Here is an 18,514-nt window from a genome sequence, read left to right on the forward strand (position 1 = left end):
CCTCCAGCACCCAAGGCTGTGTGTGCACATACACAAGTATCAAAAGCTACTCACTGCCTAGGTTGGCCAGCTCCCACCAGGCCCCACTCTCTTGCTGCTCGCTAGGAGACCCACCAGTTTTCCTGCAGCAGGGAGGTCCCCATCCCACCACCAGGAACAGGCCCAACCTCCTCACCTCTGGGCAGGAGTGACTCTGGGCAGCGGGCGACCTGAGCTGCAGGAGCCCATCTTGTGGGCCCTGGGGGAGCTCTGAGGAACTGGGCCATGCTTGCAGGCACTGGCCAGAGCCAGGGGGAGCATTCTGCCTCCCCCTGGACACAACAGGCTCCGGGGGAGCCGCCACTATAAAATGACAGGTCCACACTATCACTTGCAATGATAACGTTTATTGAGTCAACCACAGCGTAACAGAGCAATAGAGGCAGGGGAGGCACTAGCCTGGCAGGAAGAAGTCAGGCCATACACACTGAACTGTGTACAGGGACCAGTGGCCCAGCCATGTGACAAAAAAACAGACAAAGCCCCAGGGCTCTGGACAGAAGCAGACATAAACATCCACCTAATACAAAATGAAATCATGTGTGATAGTAGTACTCTTATAATCTGTTTCCTCATAAAATATAACGTCATGTGTTTAACACACACTTAACCATTGCTAAAATCAGCAAGAGCTATTACAGTGCTCCAACTTAATAAGTTGATAACAGTTGTCCTGTTTCCAGTTCACAAAGGAACTAAATAGCTTTGTTCCAAGGTGCCTGGGGAGTGCCCCGGTGCCCAGGCCTTTCCAACAACTGTGCTTCCTGTTACACATCCCAGCACAGGACCTTTGGCAGGCATTGGGGAGGAGGGGGGCGCACAGCTGGGGCTCCCAGAGGATGCTAAGCTCTCCTGGAGGCCCAAGGGTTGCCATCCAAGGGGCCATCTCAGGCTTCAGCCATGATGGTGATGCTGGCTTTTCATGAGGTGGCGACAGGGGCTACTGGGTGCACATCCCCTGCTTGCCACATGTAAGAGTCAGTTCAATCTGGAACAAAAGCGATGGCATGACTGCTATGCTGGGCGGTCCCCAGGCACTCTCGGAAGCACTGCTTTCTAGCTCACGTGCACAGGGGTGAGCGAGCCCATTTCTGGTGCTAGCCATTGGAGGAGCCGCCTGTGGCTTCACCTCACACTCCAGGTGTTGGCTGGTGGCTGAAGACAGAGGCTCAGGTGAAAGCAGAACAGCTGGGGAGTCATGGCATCTGGTGCATGGGAGGTTGAGGAGTGTCCAGTCTCAGGAGATGGCGTTTCACAACACTGACTTTTGGCAAATGTGGCCATGGCTGCTTGCTGCACACCGACCACTGGCCGCAGACAAAGGGAACCATCCATTCCAGCACCAGGGAAATAAGACAAAGGGCACCCTGGCTGCTGCTGCTGCTGCTGCTGCTGCTGCTGCTGGAGGGGCCACAGCACCTTCTTTGACATCTTGACCGCTCCAGGAAGCTACCAACCAGGTCCTGCCTTCTCCCTCCCAACTTTTCCCAAACCAGCCCTCATGGGGCCCTGAGGATCTCAAGGGTGGGAGTCTGAGGGCTGTAGACCTATCAGTGGGACTGGATGTTCCAGCTAAGACCTTAGGCTTAGAACAAACAATGTCCCGTGGTCAGCCTTCCAGATACTAGGAAGTGCCATCATGCCACTCTGTCCCCAGCCAGAAGTAGGCTGTGGACCCCTTCCTATCAGCTCATACTCTTGGACAGGCAAACTTGGGCCACACATCTTTAGAGGCATCTCTCAAACAACTGTTGCAATTGACTCACAGGCAACAAAAGCAGGGTTCAGACCATCATCACTCTCTGTTAGTAACCTGCATGCATTCTTGTGACCCTGGACCAATGAATTCCCACCGATACCCTACAGGGTGTTTGCACACACTCCAGGCCCCAAGGTGCTACAAAGTTAACTCCATGTTGCATCCTCAGCATCGCTCACAAGTGGGCTCTGCTTGACCCTGCCATTCCCCTAGGTCCAGATGACCAAAGCACCTTTCCTATCACAGAAGAGCTACTCAGGTGGACTCTCAGGGATCTCACTACCCACGGGTGCTAGGTTGACAGCCCAGGTCAGAAAACAGAAAGGGCTGGGCTGGGCAGTACAGGCTTCGGTGTCACCCGCTTTAACACCAGCCCTCCTCCCTTGGCTTCTCTAACACACAGGCAGTGGCCCTGACAGTTGCCCACTGGTGCCATCTCAGATGGACAGAAGGGTCTGGCTATTGGTCTACCCCAGATGAGACACTCCACCTTGAGGCCCATGGCTCACTTTATTTATCTGCAAGGAAGCCCAGAAACCGATCCTGCTGCTACCCTTGGGTCTCAGCCCAAGGCCCCTCACCCTGACCAGATCCACAACCAGCCTGCTTTGGATGCAAACGTTTAACAGGCTCAGGTCTTTAAAACGACCAGACATGCAGCCTGATCTGACAGCAACAGCCATGCCTCTGGCTGACTGTTCTCCCAGGGTGTCACTATTTTACCAGTGGCGCTGCCAAGGCCTGTGTCATGACCACAAAGTGTCCTTGTGTTACTTCAGATCACGGGAAGCGGAAGCTAGCATCTCAAGAGCCGGCACACTGCACATGGTGACCCCGCATCTCTTCCTCCTGTGGGTCTGTCTGGTCTCTGCTAGCCCCTGAACCTCCTCACATCCAGCTTCAGTAAGCATGGTCCTGCATCCTGAGCCTCTGGGTGGGTGGGGTACTGTGAGCATCATGCGACCTCCTAAGACCCACACTGGGTGTGAGGATTCCAGATTTCTCGGCACTCCTGACTCCCTCTGTCCTCCTATGGCAAGGTAGAAAGGCAGGATGCATGAAAACAGAGGCTATGGTTCTTATCCCAGACCAGAAGTCTCAGGAGGGAGGGATACCCTCTTAAAACCACCAAAGGAAGCTAAGTAGCACAGGAGCGACCTGCCAAGGCCACTGACTGAAGAGAGGCGCCCAGAGGGACCGAGCACCCAGCTGATGGGGCTCGGCTGGCTGGAGGGCTCAGTGTGGGGACTGCGCTTGGGAGTCCAGCTGTTCCCATCCAAGCAGGAGATGTGTAATTCTGTTCTCAACTGGCACCACAGAAAGCACTGGAAGGTGCAGCTACTCCTCTGCAGGCCTCGGCTTGAGGGACGACCCAGGCAGGTGGAAGGTACCCTGAGCACACACCTCTGCTCCCCAGACACAAAACACACTACAAACTACAAAGCGCCACCAGTGTGGGAATGTGGCAAGACAGAAGCCTGCCAAGAACGTTAAACACAGCATTCCTCTGAATACACAGAAAATTCAAGTAATTTATTTAAAAACGGCTTACTTTCATCTTGAAATATATATGTATATATATTTGCTTTAGAATGCTCATATTGCAGCATGATTCTCATGCACTTTAAAGTACTTTATGTAAAAACACCAACCGAGGCAGCAAGAGCATGGGTTTGACTTCATCTGGGTACCATCCAGGGAGGACCTCCCCTCTCCTGAGTGCAGACTGACTGTTTCACAAGCCAAGGGACAGGACTGTGGAGTCTTTAACAGAGATCCGTGGTTTGAAAAGGATTTTCCCACAGCTGCAGCATTTGAGGAGCTTGCTTCCCTGAGGCCCGAGTTTTGCTCATGTGCAGAAATTGGAAACTGCACTGGGCTCTTGGGTCACCAGCCCTCCTGCCCAGGCAGATACTTGCTTCTCTTTGCCTTCATCCCCATTCCAGTGATCATCAGCAGGAGCAGGTGATGAAGTCACAAGATTTCAGTTAGGTTCCAGCGAGGACCAATGTCACCAATGTGGCACGGAGGTAGGCCTCGGCACCCTCCCATGCCCTGTTCCCCACACTCTCGAGGTAGCCTTGCAGCAGGACTCAGGAGCCAGTGCTCACCCGGAGCTCTGTGCCTGGATTCCCAGCCAAAGGTGTAGAGAGAAACTGAAGGGTCACACAGAGCCAACAGCTGCCCTATGGCCACTTCTGGGGAGGACCACGTGGGCAGGGACTGGACAGAGACAAACTCACACACAAACACGCAGGAGGCAGCTGAGAGTTCACATTCAGCACTGCTGATCTGTGCCGTCCCTGGGCAGGATGTCTGGAGGCTGCCCTGGGGAATGGCTGCCTTCTGCTCAAACAGCTCTGGGAGCCTTCCTCAGTTTTGGTGTGTGGTCTCAGGCACTGACAGCTATGCACAGAACTGCGGGCCCAATTTGCTAGAGACGCTGTTCTAAGAAAACCACAGTTGTGAAAAAGAAAATACCGTTTCTGAAATAAACAGAGAAAGCTGCTCTGAGGCACTGCAGTGCCAGCATGATGCTGAGGAGTCCTCACGGACACCTGCTGGGCAATCTGGGACACTGCACTGCTGTCTGCTGCCTTCAGAAGACACCTGCCGAGGGGTCGGACTTTCTGCACTTTCGATTACTGTTTCAGAAATGCAGACCCTTACGTTTTCTAAATTGCTTATTGACTATGCTGTGAATGTTTCACAATTTAAAACATGCAGAATGGTATACCTGCAGAATAAAAGACAGCTGAAATTAAGTTTTTTTCAATAAAAAAAGATTTCAAATGATGTTTTTTTAATTGTGGGAAAGGTAATTAGTGTGATATTTTTGCCTAATAGCTCAAACCTACCCTACACCTAACACCTACTGAACTTGAACTGCGCCCTGGGAAGGAACTCCAGCTCGCACAGTGTCGGCAAGCACAGCCCCCAGTCCACCCTGCCCTTCGGTGTGGAATGTGCCAGCTGGGGCTCACACCATGGACTCCGCCTCCACTGGCCCCCGCAGGCCCCCCTTCCGAGACAGCTTCAGCACAGTGGGCTTCTCACTGGCTGCTTCAGCCTCGCCTTCACCAGCGGGCCCTGAGGACAGGCCTTTCTGCTCCTCCTTGGCCTCCTCTGACACCTCGGGGTAGATCACCAGGAATGTGGCTGTCAAAAAGCCCAGGAAAGAGCCCACAGAAGCCACCATAGGGATGACACGGACCGTCTGTACAGCGTCGACCACGCTCCCCAGGGCAGATGCAACCAGGATCTGGGAGATATACACCTGGCAGGAGAGGATGGCGCAGTCAATGCCAAATCCACGCTTGGAGTTCCCTGGACTGTGCTGGACGTACTGCAAGAGAAGGAACGCAGGCGTGAGTGGCGTGGAGAAGGCAGTCTGCGGCTGTACCTCGGGGCTACAGACACTGACCAACCTGCCTGAGCTTCTAGGCAGCCGCCCAACTGGGCTCTCCAGAGCCCCAGGTCCTACCCAGCACAGGGCAGGCAGGAGAGGGAGAGGATTCTGGCTCACGGGGAGGAACACAGAAGCAACCTAATCAGGATTCTGATTCCCCAGAACACTGCCTCCAACCCCAAGGAAGAGAAGCAGGGCAGGTACAGGAGTGCCCACCACACCCTCATGATCTCCTTGGAGGGCAGGGAGCTCAAGTCACTCAGGTGCATGTGGGCTCAGGTGACAGAGCAGGGAACACTGGGCAGTTTTGTTTGCTTGTGTTTCTGGAACATGATATAAAGTATGCCTGTGCAATGAATGGCTGTGCTCACCCCAAGCCTCCAAAAGAGACTTTGTCTGGGAAGTATGGAGGCCAATCTACCCAGAAGATAAAAACCACATTCACATTTTAGACTTGAGGACACCATAGTCAGGGAGATCTTAAACACACCTCCCAGAAACCAGGAAGAGAACAGAAGAGCTCAACGATGAACAAACCCCACCTTACCCAATGGACACAGAGAGGCCACAAGGGCAGAACACGAATTTCACCGTATATAGGACAAGCTAGACCACCATGATTTAAGGGCTGAAATCATACACGTGTATTCTCTGATTTTGACTATTAGAAACTAGTCTACCATGACTGGCACAGCCATATCTGATGGGAAGGGCAAAAGTCATAAAGCCAGCACAGCTGCTTGACAAGAATCCAGCAGAGCTGAGCTGCATGATGGCTGCCATGCCACCTTTGGTTTTCATCTCCACCTGTTGCACACTTGGGGGACTTTTAATATTTGTACAATCTGGGGATACTGGATTGATGGGACATTTCATATAAATCATTTATGCCTTCTCCCAGGAATGCTGCTTCTAAGCTTCCCCAGGACAGTCCTGAACATACTTCCCCTTCCACTTTTAGGGAGATATCCTTATCTACTTGAAGGTATTCCTTACACTTTGGAAGTTGTGACACATAAAGAAGCCAGAAGCCAGAGGTCTCTTTACGAGGCTGTGAGACATTTTTAAAACGTCTGTCCCTGTACTTACTCAGGAACAAGATATTCAAAACAAAGTAAACTTCAAAAGGTCAACAAGATTCGGTGGGCTAGAGGAGTTGACCACAGATCAGATTGCAAGCCTCTTCCCACTGTACACTCAGGAGACTATGTAGCATACACAGCAACACAGTTAGATTAGCTAAAGTTACCTCTGCCCTACACAGAGACTTATATTGTTGGACAAAGAATGATGTAAAAAATGAAATCAGAATGAGATGTCAGGACCTGCCTTTCTTAGAAAAGTTAGCACATGCAGAGCCACTATGAGGTCATATGACCAAGGAACAGCAGAATGCCAGGATTAGACATATAGACAAATTCTACAGATATAAAATAAAAACACCGTATTATGCCAGAATTTGAATAGCAACTGCAGCAGCTTTGGCCTGAGGATTTTTCTTGGACACTCTGACCATTAAGAGTTAATAATACACTGCTTGGGACATGTCAATCTGCCTGGGCTGGCTTGAAGATTTTGTTTTGGTCTAGCATCCTTGAAGCCACAAAAGATACTAGCCTGAGAACAGGTTGTCATATGCCTCTAGATTCTTAAAAAACTGGCTTAAGGGGTTAATGAGAAAAAATGGTTATAAAAGATAACTGTTTATCAATGATGATTAAACCTGAGGGGAAATGATTGTAAAAGATAAGTCTATTCTGTCATGGTTTATCAATGATGACTAAAAGATACACAAAAGGAAGTGAAACCCATGTCCAAAACCAAAAATGATATGATCTACGTTTCGGAACAACATGAATGTATCCCTGCTGTCTGAATTCCATACAAATAAAGAAACATTCTGGCTGCTAGTCAGCCAGGCTGCAGAATTCTCCCGACCATCATGCCTGGCTCCTTACATCCTCTCTGGACCTGTCAACTGCTGGGGCTGGTGAACTTTTGACATTTGGGACATACTTCTGAATAATCCATGGGTTCAAAATAGAAATCAAGACAAAACCATAAAAATCTCTGTGTGAGCCAGGTGGTGGCGACTCATGCCTTTAATTTCAGTACTCAAGAGACAGAGGCAGGTGGATATCTGAGTTCGAGGCCAGCCTGGTCTGCAGTGAGTCCCAGGACAGCCAGGGATACACAGAGAAACCCTGTTTTGAAAAATAAGAAAGAAAAGAGAGAGAGAGAGAGAGAGAGAGAGAGAGAGAGAGAGAGAGAGAGAGAGAGAAAGAAAGAAAGAAAGAAAGAAAGAAAGAAAGAAAGAAAGAAAGAGAAAGAATGCACACACATACACACACCCTATGGAGACAGAGGTCACCATCAGGTGTTGTCATCTTCTGTCACTCTCCACCTCCTTCTCTGAGACAGGGTCTCTCACTCAATGGCTGTCTAGGCTGCAAGCCCCAGGGACCTTCTTTCTCTCTGCCCACTTGGCACTGGGGTTTTCACTATAGGTTCATGTTATCACACCCAGGGCCTTACATAGGTCCTGGGGATCTGAATTCCGGTCCTTATACTTGGACACCAACTTTATCCACTAAGCTATGTCCCTGAGACCTTAGAAACGTCTTTGAAATAATTGGAGAGAGAGAGAGAGAGAGAGAGAGAGAGAGAGAGAGAGAGAGAGAGAGAAAAGAGAGGAAGGAGGTGGAGGAGGAGGAGGAGGAGGAGAAGGAGAAGGAGAAGAAGAAGAAGAAGAAGAAGAAGAAGAAGAAGAAGAAGAAGAAGAAGAAAGGGACAGAGGGAGGGAGGGAGGAGAGAGAGAAAGAGACATTAGCTAGGTATGGTTATACGCATCTTTGATCCCAGCTCTCAAGGGGTGGAGGCAGGTGGATCTCTGTGAGTTCCAGGCCAGTCAGGGATACTAGTAAGACCCTGTCTCAAAAACAAGAAGTAATTTGTTTTTCCAGATATATGTGACAGCTCATGTCTGTAATCCTAGCACTCACTAGGGGGAGACAATAGGATTTCTGTGAGTTGGAAGCCAGGCTGGACTCCATAGCAAATTCTAGACCAGCCTAGGCTACAACGGGACAGCTGGAGTGACACTGAATGACAGGCTGAGGAGCTCACGCTACCTAACATCAAGACTTACTGCAGACCTACTTTAAAGAAGAATGCATAACATCTGTCCAAGGATGGAGAGATCTGGCCAGAAGCACAGCACATGCACTTATGTGGCCATTCAGTGACGATGAAGATAAATAGGATGGGAGGCCCAGGGTTCCAACAATATCCACTTGGGGGAAGAATGTGAGAGTCTAACTCCACAACCTCAAGCCACACTAGAACCTGCTGGGTAGACAGCATGAGGTGGCACAGAGGCCTGGGACCAGTGGTAAGTCCGGCATGCTACCCAAGCCACACAGAATGAGGTGGAACAGAAAATGCCAGTCTAGCTATAGGAAGGTCAGATACAGGTACAAGTGAGGTCAGGGCAGCAGGAGGAGAAGGGGCTTCTAGACTCTGGTCACCATCTTTCTTGGTCTGGGCGATTCTGTATGACCCACTTCTGAAATGCCAGCAAGTAGCTCAGCCTCAACAGTTATGAAGTCTGCAAAGTTCACCTACAAAACACCACCATCATTAGGTTTGATTAGGAGTAGGTGTGGTATATACCTACCGAGCAAACTGATTTTGCTTTAAAGATTAATGGAATTAAAGGTGTGTGCCACTATGTACAACTACTTGTATTTTTTGTTGTTTTTTTTTTTTTTTTTAATTTTTTTTTTAAACCAGGGTCTTAAGTGGCCCAGGTTAGCCTTGAACTTGCTGAGGAGGATCTTGAAGTTCTGACCCTCTGGCCTTCATCTCCCTAGTGCTGGATATGTAACTGTGCTCCACTACACCTGGTTCCAATCTCTCTACACAGAGGCACCAGCAGTGATACCTCAGAGGCAGCGGCTAACAGGGTAGCTCTTCAAATGCTGCAAGAGAGAAAGAAGGGTTGCTGGAGCTGGGCCCAACCAAACAGTGAACTGGAAAGGGAAAAGTCCACTAGTGGGGGACATGACGGTAAAGGGGATGTGGGCAGGGCAGCCTCTTGTTCCCAGTTGTGACAGGGTCCAGAACCTGGATGGCCAGAGAAGACCCTGTAGTCAAGGAATAGTTAAGAGTGGAAGCTGTTGCCTTCATCAGAAGGGAAGACAGAGGGACAGTAGGACACTGAGCACAGGCTGTGGACCCCATGGTCTGATGATCAACCAGACCTAAGGCCAAATAGGGTTCCGAGGTGGCCCCAACACCACCTCCACTCAGCACCCTCAGGCTGGCTGTACCTCCTTGATGTCATGGTAGTGCCCTAGGAGGGCATAGGGGCAGTAGGAGATGCTCATAGAGACGATGCCCATGGTGCTGATGGTGACCATGGCCACATAGACGTTGGGAAACATGGCCATCACAGCAGTGCCCACGGAGAAGCCCAGCGTCCCCAACACATAGATGATCCTGATGCTCAGGTCGTAGTTGTCCAGGTACTTCTGTAGCAGGGCTGCAGAGAGGGCCACAAGGATCATGACTTAGCTGCTGCCTCCACACACCCCTTACCCCCATCACTGCCTCCCTCTGGTTGAACCTAGGCCTTCAGGCATAAAGACCTGCCCACCTAAACCACACAGCCCCATGTCCACCGGATTCCCCGGGGGTTCCAGCACTTCTGAAAGAAGCCAGCTCTCTAGAGCCTCCCTGGACTGCTAACTGCCCGCCCAGGTATCCTTGGGGGAAATGCCTGGCCCTTCCCTTGTCACTCTGGACTCCCCAGCACTCTAGGCCAGCCTCGGGATCCTGCCTTCTGATTGGGTCCTCCTAGGCACCACCTCCTCCAGGAGGAATCTCTGTCACCCTGACACTTGGCTGACCTGCCTCGCCCTACCCTCTTCACCTACAGATCAGGCAAAGTCGACTTCCCTTCCAGGTTCAGACTGAGTGTGGGCAGCAAAGGGAGGGGACTCCAATCTTAACTCTTTCAAGTTTAGGGAGGGAGTAAGGCATGCTTCCTTAGGATGACAGCCCATCACCCCACCCATCAGGGCTCCTGTCCTTGGCAATTATGGACCTGCTCCACTGCCCCTCAGACTGCTGGGCCCCGGGTGGGGTTGGCATGACAGCGACAACATGCTAATACACAGGTGCCATTCATGTTGGACAGTGTCATGGGACAGCACATAGGATGGCCTCCAAGCCTCAGAAACACCTGACCCTGGGCCACAGCAACTGACTTTAACAGCTTTTCCTCTACTTAGGCAGAAGTCAGGGTCCCGATTCTCACCTGAGCAGATAGCACCAGTAGCAGCGTAGATGACCAGGCCCCAGCAGCCCATCTTCACGCCAGCGTTGTAGGCGTGCCAATCAGTGGAGTTGGAGGGGGCCTGTCGCAGAGAGAGAAGGTTGAGGGCATTTGCCACCCTCAGGGCAGAGGAGATTACTCTGCACTCCCATGCAGGTAGATTGAGAGGTGACAGACACTCTAGTGAGGAGGAGAATCAACCCAAGTCCAGGTCAGTATCTGGGAAACCATTTCCAGGCCCTCCCAGTCCACATGCGACTCTGTTTCCCACAATGAGAAGTGGAATCCTGCCTGTGGCCCTGAAATAAGGCTGGTCTGGACTGGCAGAAATGAGTCTGCCTCTCTGAGATGCCATGCTAGCCCCTAAAAAAGGTGTAACAGACCACTGTGACCACCTACACGGCCATGGGGTAAGCCTAGAACCATTAGCAGGGCCTGGCAAGAATAAAAATAGGCTGTTACTTTGATGGCTGAATCAACACTCCATTCATGATTTTCAAAGAGGTTCTGGTCCTGTGTGTGAAAGCACCTGGTGTTCACAAATGGTCACCATAGACGCCACTGTCACAACTTTGTCTCAGCTTGCACAACTGACCATGCATTGAGGTGTGCACCGGTCAGCTGCCTGCTGGGCATCCTCCCTAACCCGCACGGGCATGTGGGTGCAAGGGTAGTGCATGCAGGCTCACAAGAAGCCCCAGACACGGAGACTGCCTAGTTCTGCTGTGCAGTGGAGCTGCTAGCCACAGGGTGCTCACCTGGGGGTCCCCTTTGAAGATAACTCGGCCCATGAAGTCAGTGTAGAAGACAGCCTCTGCGATGACGGAGAACCAAGTGAGGAGGTGGCAGAGGCAGAGCCGTATCAGTTCCTTGGGCATCTTCAGCATGGACAGCCATAGCAGGCGCACTGTGGTCTCTGCCTCGCCCTCCTCGCTCTCTGTGTCCCCACTGGAGGCAGTGGCTCCACTCTGGTTGCGGTGCCGGGATCGCTGCCGCTGCTGCAGGTCATACAGGTCACTCATGCTTCGAGATGGCTTGATCAGGACCACTGCGTTGGCCCGGCGGTAGCGGTAGCAGTGGGACCCAATCTTACCATAGTAGGAGAAGGTGCTAGAAGCCTGCCTGTGGAACATGTGCCTACGGCGCCTCATGGAACCAGATGTGGCCGAGGGCTTCAAGTCCACTTTAGAGCGGTGGCTGAGCGAATCCACTGGTGGGGATCCTCTCCCATTTGGGACTTTAGCTTCATTCAAGTGATTATCAAGCAAGGTGTCGTCCTCCTTGGTGGACTCCCTGAGGAACGTAGACAGGCGGGGCAGCTTGGCCCTCAGGAGCTCCTGGCTGGTACTCCGGGGGGTGCTGGGGTAGGAAGCATCATGGAAGATGGAGGGCTCTATGTCATGCAGGAAGAGCAGCTCAGGCTCCATGTCCAGGGTGGCATCAGGCATGTGCAGCACTGAGTCACTCTTGCTGCGCACGATGTCCACATTGAGGTAGTCCAAGGACAGCTCGTGCTCCGACTGCACCTCATCTGGGAATGGGGGGCTGCCATCCTGCACACCCCCACCGAGGGAGCTGAGGCGGGTAGCGGGGGCTGGAGCGCTGGGCTGGACACTGGTGCTGGGCAGGGTGGCATCCTCAGTACTGCGGTCCTGCTGTGGGCTGTACTGTTCCTCCTCGATGCTGAAGAGATGCAGGGCCACCGACACCGAGAAGATGATGGCAGCGAAGAAGAACAGCACCTGGTTCTGTGTCCGGAACCAGTCACCCAGGAAGGTCTGTGTCCAGTCCAGTCCACCCAGCACGTAGCCGATGGCCCCACCAAGGCCTGGAGGTGGGGAAGTGACAGTGAGCCTCAGGCCCAGCACAGGGCTCTCCCTTACACAGGGGCCTGGGTTAGTGGCGAATGAGTGCAACGGAGAATGAAAGGGCAGCCGTGACACGCCACAAAACAACTCATGACGGCACAGATCCAAGACTGGCCTAACATTATTCCCAGTCCGAAATAAAGACAAAAGGAGTCCCAGGCCTGGAAACAAACCCAGCCCACTTGTGTGTTCCCCAGGCAGTGGCAGTGTGGGGCCCTCACCATGTCCACCTGGCAGACATGTCATCCAGGCAGGCCTTACCCTCCCCTAGGCCCGCTCCTCAGTCCCTTAACCTTGCTGGGTTCATGGGTCAGGAGTAAGGCACAGTGCTTCCTAAGGCCCCATCACTGGTCACTGCCACCAAGGAGCACAGACTCCTCCCTCCCACCTGGGGCCTGGCATGGAGCTTTACCGGCAGAGAAGGCATGTATGTTGAGGGCCATATCTTGCTCCTCGCTGTCTACCACATCCAGCAGGTAGGCACGGATGGGCCCCTCAGTTGCATCGGCACTGAAATCCAGGACCACCACTCCCAGCACCGTGAGGACAATGCCAATGGGTTGTCGGTTGGGAACATCGCCGAGCGCCAGCCCTGGACAGAGCATGGGGAAGCAGTCAGACTCCAGTGCCAGAAACTGTCAGGCTCCTGAGGCAAATGCTTTCAGGACAGCAGTGAGCTTCACGCCATTCCTGTGGTTGGTGGGGTCCCTCTCTGTCCAGCCCCCAAGAGCTCCCTCTTTTAACAAATATTTATTGTATTGTGAGTGCTTTGCCTGCATGTACGGATGTGCACCTCGTGCATGCGTGATGCCTGCAGAGGTCAGAAGAGGGCAGCAGATCTTTTGGACCCGGAGTTACAGATGGCTGTGAGCTACCACGTGGATGCTGGGAATTGAACTTGGGTCTTCTGTAAGAGCAGCCAGTGCTTCCCACTAAGCTATCTCTCCTTCCTGAATAGTTTATCAAGCAAGAAGGGGAACAGGTTCCTCCTCCTCCTCCTCCTCTGTCCATCAGCAGCAGTGGCCACCAGCTGGTAAGACGACTGGCATCAGCTACAGTGGCTATGCAAGGGCCACCACCATCTCCACCTTTCTGAGGATGACATCTCTTCCTCTTCCCACCAACCCAGACTCCATGTGCTGCGTCCTGAGCTGGTCGGCTCTGCCCCCGCATCCAAGCTAGACAAAAGGCTTTGCGTGAAGCCGGGCGGTGGTGGCGCACGCCTTTAATCCCAGCACTCGGGAGGCAGAGCCAAGTGGATCTCTGTGAGTTCGAGGCCAGCCTGGGCTACCAAGTGAGTCCCAGGAAAGGCGCAAAGCTACACAGAGAAACCCTGTCTCGAAAAACCAAAAAAAAAAAAAAAAAAAAAAAAAAGGCTTTGCGTGTATAAGGACCCAATTATGAAGGCATGCAGCTTCAGCAGGCAGTGTGAGCCTCTGAGGAGGCTGCCCTCACACACCAAGCCTCACCTGATTGGGGAGCATGCCTGGACCCAGAGATCAGTCCCTAGTCCTGAGCCTTGGGCTGCTCACACTGGGCCAACCTTCAGGACTAGAGGTGGGGCAAATACAGGTCCTCTGACTGCACCTTGACACACTGGCCCATGGGTTGCCCATGAGGCCCCATTGGCAAGAGAAGAGCTTGGGCTGAGGGCTGGTGTCTCCAGGCTGGCTGCATGTGAATCACCCCAGGAATGCTCTCCATACATGCCAGTGCATATGGGGAAGTAAAGGAATGCTCGCAGGTGACATTGACAGACCCAGGGCCAGAAAGCAAATCCCCGACTCCTGGATGGGAGCCATTCCTAGCAGAGGAGACTGACTTGTAAGGTACGAATCAGCAAGGAGACACTCCGGCCAGGAGGGGAAGGAACCAAAGCCGCCACAGACTGTCCCTATCCTGGCTCTGAAGAGCTGTGCCTCCCCATGGAGGTGGCGGTCTTCTGGGGCCTCTCTGCCCACAGTCCTGCCGCCACTGGAACTTGGGCAGACCTGTGCCTGAGAACCCACACTGCACTCCTTTACCCGCGGAGCCAAAAAACAAGGCTTTGTTTCCACCAGTTCTGAAGAGTGCCCGCAAGGCAGAAAATATTTTCCCACACAGAGTGGCTTTAATTAAAACAAAACAACAGAGAGAGGCAAAACAACACACGAGGCATGAACCGAGAAAACAAACAGCGAACCGGGCTCTGGACATTTTCACTAGCACGTCTAAGAAAAGGAGAACAAAAAAAGAAAAGATAATTTCTGAAATCACTCTGGAAACAGGACGTGCTGTCAGATACGCATTAAAAACAAGCCATCACAACAGGAAGCGTTTCCCTGTGAACAGGTTCCTCCAGCTTTCCCATGTGGGGCCAGCTCCACCACCAAGCTCCCCGCTACAGTCTCCACCAGGCGGCCCTCAGCAGCCCGAACTGGTCCCTGCACACAGAGACCCGGTGAAGTCACCAGATAAGGCCCCCAAACGTGCACTAGTGTGCGGTCAGCAAACACTCACCGATGGCAGAGCCGTTGAGGAAAAGTGCAACACCGATGAGGACCCCCACACACAGCACGAGGATGAAGGGCCGCCGGCGGCCCCAGCTCAGGGTACAGCGGTCGCTTGCAGAGCCAATTAGCGGTGTGAAGATGAGGCCGAGGACAGGGCTCAGGAACCAGGTGAGGCTGTAGTACTGCTCAGGGAGGCCTGCAGGGACACACAGCCTGTCACTCATCACTCATGCACACCCCACATAAACACATACTCTTGCCCCCTCCAGTCTCCTCAAGATAGACCTTTTCCCTGAGGGTCTTCTGGCTCTGAGGATGCTAGACAGAGAGAGGACTCCAGACCTTGGAGCCAGTACTCTGTCTGCAGGGCCACCATGCTGAACAAGTGCTGCAAAGTCGTGCAGGGTACCAGGCACGGGCCCCTCTCTCCATACCACACTAAGGAAGTGCAGGAATAGTAAGAGTCACTTAGTTCTGGACCTCACTGGGGAAAAACTATCACAGAGAGTCTTGTCAAGGCCCTCCCTACACAGCCACCAAGGCCCGCAGTTAGCGTGGCAGTGGGTGCCCCGAGCACTGGGGTGGTGTAAGTCCACATGTGTCCAGCTGGAGTGTGGTGGCCTCGGGATGGAACCCGGGCAGCCTAACATCAGAGACTATGCCACATCCCTGTCATAGAAATTCAAATGTGGTGTCAACAGAGCAGATAAAGAATGATGGCCCTGGGCACAGGCCAGAGCACTCCACGGCAACTAGAATGCACTTGCACAGCAACCAGCAGTTCCGATGAGCCTCTCTCCGTACCACAGAGATCCTTGCTGATGAGCACATCCCACACCACTCCCTTGAGTGACGTCCAAAGTCTCATAAAGGAATCTGCTACTATAGGTCAGAGTGCTGGTTGTCCTTACGAGGGCAGTGGCTGGCTGCTGGGTGAGCAATGGCGTACCACAGAATATGTCCTGGATGTGGCTGGGAGGCTCTGAGGATCAGCACAACTCTCCCCATTTTACAACAACCCATAGTTTGCTTAAAATCTACAGGGCCTGGCACATCACCACTTCATCAGACAAGCATTTCACACTCTAAGGACACTGAGGAAACAGACTCATGTTGAGCTGGCAAGAAAAATAAACGTTGTGTGGGAGTAGAGCATACTTAAGGGAGGAAGCACCTTGCAGAACCCTTTGCTGTCACACCATTAGGCACCAGGGCACTCCGCCAGGGTCTAAGGTATGTGTTCTGACCTCTGCAGCCACGCCTGGCCACAGGAAGGCTAGATCTGTTCCCATCCCAAGTCAGCAGGACAGACAAGCATCAGGGAACTAGTCTGCCCAGTGAGTCCCACCAGACAAGCCAGGTGGGTTCTGACAGTATGAGCTCTTCAGCCTTACGAGGCAAGGCACTCAAGGGGCCATGGCTGTTCCTGGCCATACTACCCTTGCCTGTCTTCAGTAATACCAGTGTCACGTGCCCTGTGTCTCCGTACAAGCCCTAGTCAAAATGACCCAGAGTGAACAAGGCAGTCTGGGGTTCAGGGGAAGAAGCCACCACCACAAGCCTCCCATTGGTCATGCCACCAACTAAGTAAATAAAGAGCCCAGTTCACTCTTGCGTGCAGGGGACATCTTCATGGGTCCTGGCAGCTCCTCAGCAGGCTTGCCCTCTCCTGCCTGGAACAACTATCTTGCTGTCACTGTGCCAACACCTGGGGAATGGGGGAGGGCTATCCACTCAGGAGTTACCACCACCTTCTGCTGCCCATAGTGCCTACCCACCCTGAATACAGGGTTCCATGCTACACAGACCCAGGGGGCCTGGGTTTGTCCCAGTCAGGCTATGGCTCCCTGGAGGCATTGAGACCAACAAGTCCCCTTGTCCCTTTTCCAGTCAAGAGCCAGACAGGATAACTCCGTGCGTTCGGCCCTCCCACCCTCTTTCCGCCATCTTTCCGCGCCGGCACCATGGTGCATATGAATGTCCTGGCTGATGCTCTCAAGAGCATCAACAATGCTGAGAAGAGAGGCAAACGCCAGGTCCTCATCAGGCCCTGCTCCAAAGTCATCGTTAGGTTCCTAACTGTGATGATGAAGCATGGTTACATTGGTGAGTTTGAAATCATTGACGACCACAGAGCTGGGAAAATCGTTGTGAACCTCACAGGCAGGTTGAACAAGTGTGGGGTGATAAGCCCTAGATTTGATGTGCAACTAAAAGACCTAGAAAAATGGCAGAACAATCTGCTCCCATCCCGTCAGTTTGGCTTCACTGTACTGACAACCTCAGCTGGTATCATGGACCATGAAGAAGCAAGACGAAAACACACAGGAGGAAAAATTCTGGGATTCTTTTTCTAGAGATGTAAAACACATTAATAAAAAGCCTCCATGGACAAAAAAAAAAAAAAAAAAAAAGAGCCAGACAGGACATACAGAGGCTTGCTGACTCGATCAAGCTGTGAGACAAGGCCCATACGGGCCAGGCCCTCTCTCCACCCCACAGTCCCTCTTTAGAACTGATACTGTGCTGCTGTACAGTCCAACCACCTGTAGCCAGCCTGTCTCTTAGCAAAGACCTTTAACCCAGGTGCTCTCACTGGCCAGAACTCTCTCAGTGAGGTGACAGTACCAACATCAACGGAGCCTGTGGCCCTAGCACATCACATCAGCAGGCCCGGGCATCAGCCCTTAGGAATACAGACCTCAGCAAAGTCACCTTGGTAGGTTACACATACAGGTAGACAGGAGTCACAGATGACTGACAGGCACACAGTCTGCAGCATCTAGCAAAGGGGCAGGAAGTACCCCAGACAGTGGGAAGACAGGCACGGGTCTTCATCTGAGTACACAGATGGGAGAATAGTGTGCTTCCCATCTCTAGAGTAGACTACAGATGAGCAGTCTGCTACAGCACTCTACAGACTAGAGGAGAACAAGAGATGCTCTCACAGAAGATGGATGGACACAGTGCAGGCTCTAGAGCAAGGTGTCCAACTTGCTGACACTCTGACATGACACTGCCATCTATCATATGCTGGGCTACATTCATAGCTATCCTGTGATGCATCCATCTGTGGGCCACAGGATGAACACACATGGGGTAGAACAGGCCCTGCTGCACCCAAAGTGGCCTTCGAAGCGGCCAAGAGCTGGCTACTGAGTGAGGTCGTGCACTAACACTTACTTACTGGGGCAGCAAATGAGTCAGTGAAAAGTACTGGCTCCTCCAGGTGGGCGTGGCTAGCAGGAGGCTGCCCAGGAACAGGGACAGAAGCATCCCAAGGAGACCTTGGACCAACTGTCACTACTTCTGCAGGAACTGACAGCTGTAGCCATCACAGGCCAACAGCTATGGCTCCAGAATGGGTGAGCAAACTCTGCTGTCCAAGATCATGTGGCCTTCCACATACATCTTACAAAAGATGGCTGGAATACTTCCTGACACAAAAAAACTTATGGAGGAGCTGGAGAGATGGTTCAGTGGTTAAGAGCACTGGATGCTCTTCCAGAGGACCTGGAATCTATGACAGTTATAACTATCTGTAACTCCAGTCCCAGGGGATCTGACACCTTCTTCTGGCCTCCACGAGCACCCAGAATACATGTGGTA

At 52.4% G+C, this 18,514-nt stretch overlaps 2 protein-coding genes across 3 annotated transcripts in view; one reads left to right on the forward strand and one right to left on the reverse strand.

Annotated features, from left to right (window-relative positions):
• Positions 1–366: 366 nt before the first annotated feature.
• Slc45a4 (solute carrier family 45 member 4) overlaps positions 367–18,514 on the reverse strand; it is a 75,281-nt gene continuing 57,133 nt past the window's right edge. For both annotated transcript variants that reach the window (XM_052747992.1, XM_052747991.1), the window contains exons 3-8: positions 14,913–15,101; positions 12,826–13,005; positions 11,304–12,373; positions 10,528–10,627; positions 9,539–9,750; positions 367–5,144 (exon numbers count right to left, since the gene is read on the reverse strand). In XM_052747992.1, coding sequence (XP_052603952.1) covers positions 4,779–5,144; positions 9,539–9,750; positions 10,528–10,627; positions 11,304–12,373; positions 12,826–13,005; positions 14,913–15,101 — 2,117 coding nt within the window. In that variant the 3' untranslated portion in view covers positions 367–4,778. The remainder of the gene's footprint in view (positions 5,145–9,538; positions 9,751–10,527; positions 10,628–11,303; positions 12,374–12,825; positions 13,006–14,912; positions 15,102–18,514) is intronic.
• Positions 16,826–17,301, forward strand: LOC128116596 (40S ribosomal protein S15a-like). The gene has a single exon (XM_052747993.1). The coding sequence runs from the start codon at positions 16,870–16,872 to the stop codon at positions 17,260–17,262; it is 393 nt and encodes a 130-aa protein (XP_052603953.1). The 5' UTR covers positions 16,826–16,869; the 3' UTR covers positions 17,263–17,301.

This window comes from Peromyscus californicus, unplaced genomic scaffold, assembly GCF_007827085.1.
Source record: "Peromyscus californicus insignis strain IS unplaced genomic scaffold, ASM782708v3 Scaffold_20__1_contigs__length_68692818, whole genome shotgun sequence".
Lineage (NCBI taxonomy): Eukaryota > Metazoa > Chordata > Mammalia > Rodentia > Cricetidae > Peromyscus > Peromyscus californicus.

Excerpts from the sequence above, each read along its gene's own strand:
- LOC128116596 (XM_052747993.1), top strand. The coding sequence starts at position 16,870 with ATGGTGCATATGAATGTCCTGGCTGATGCTCTCAAGAGCATCAACAAT.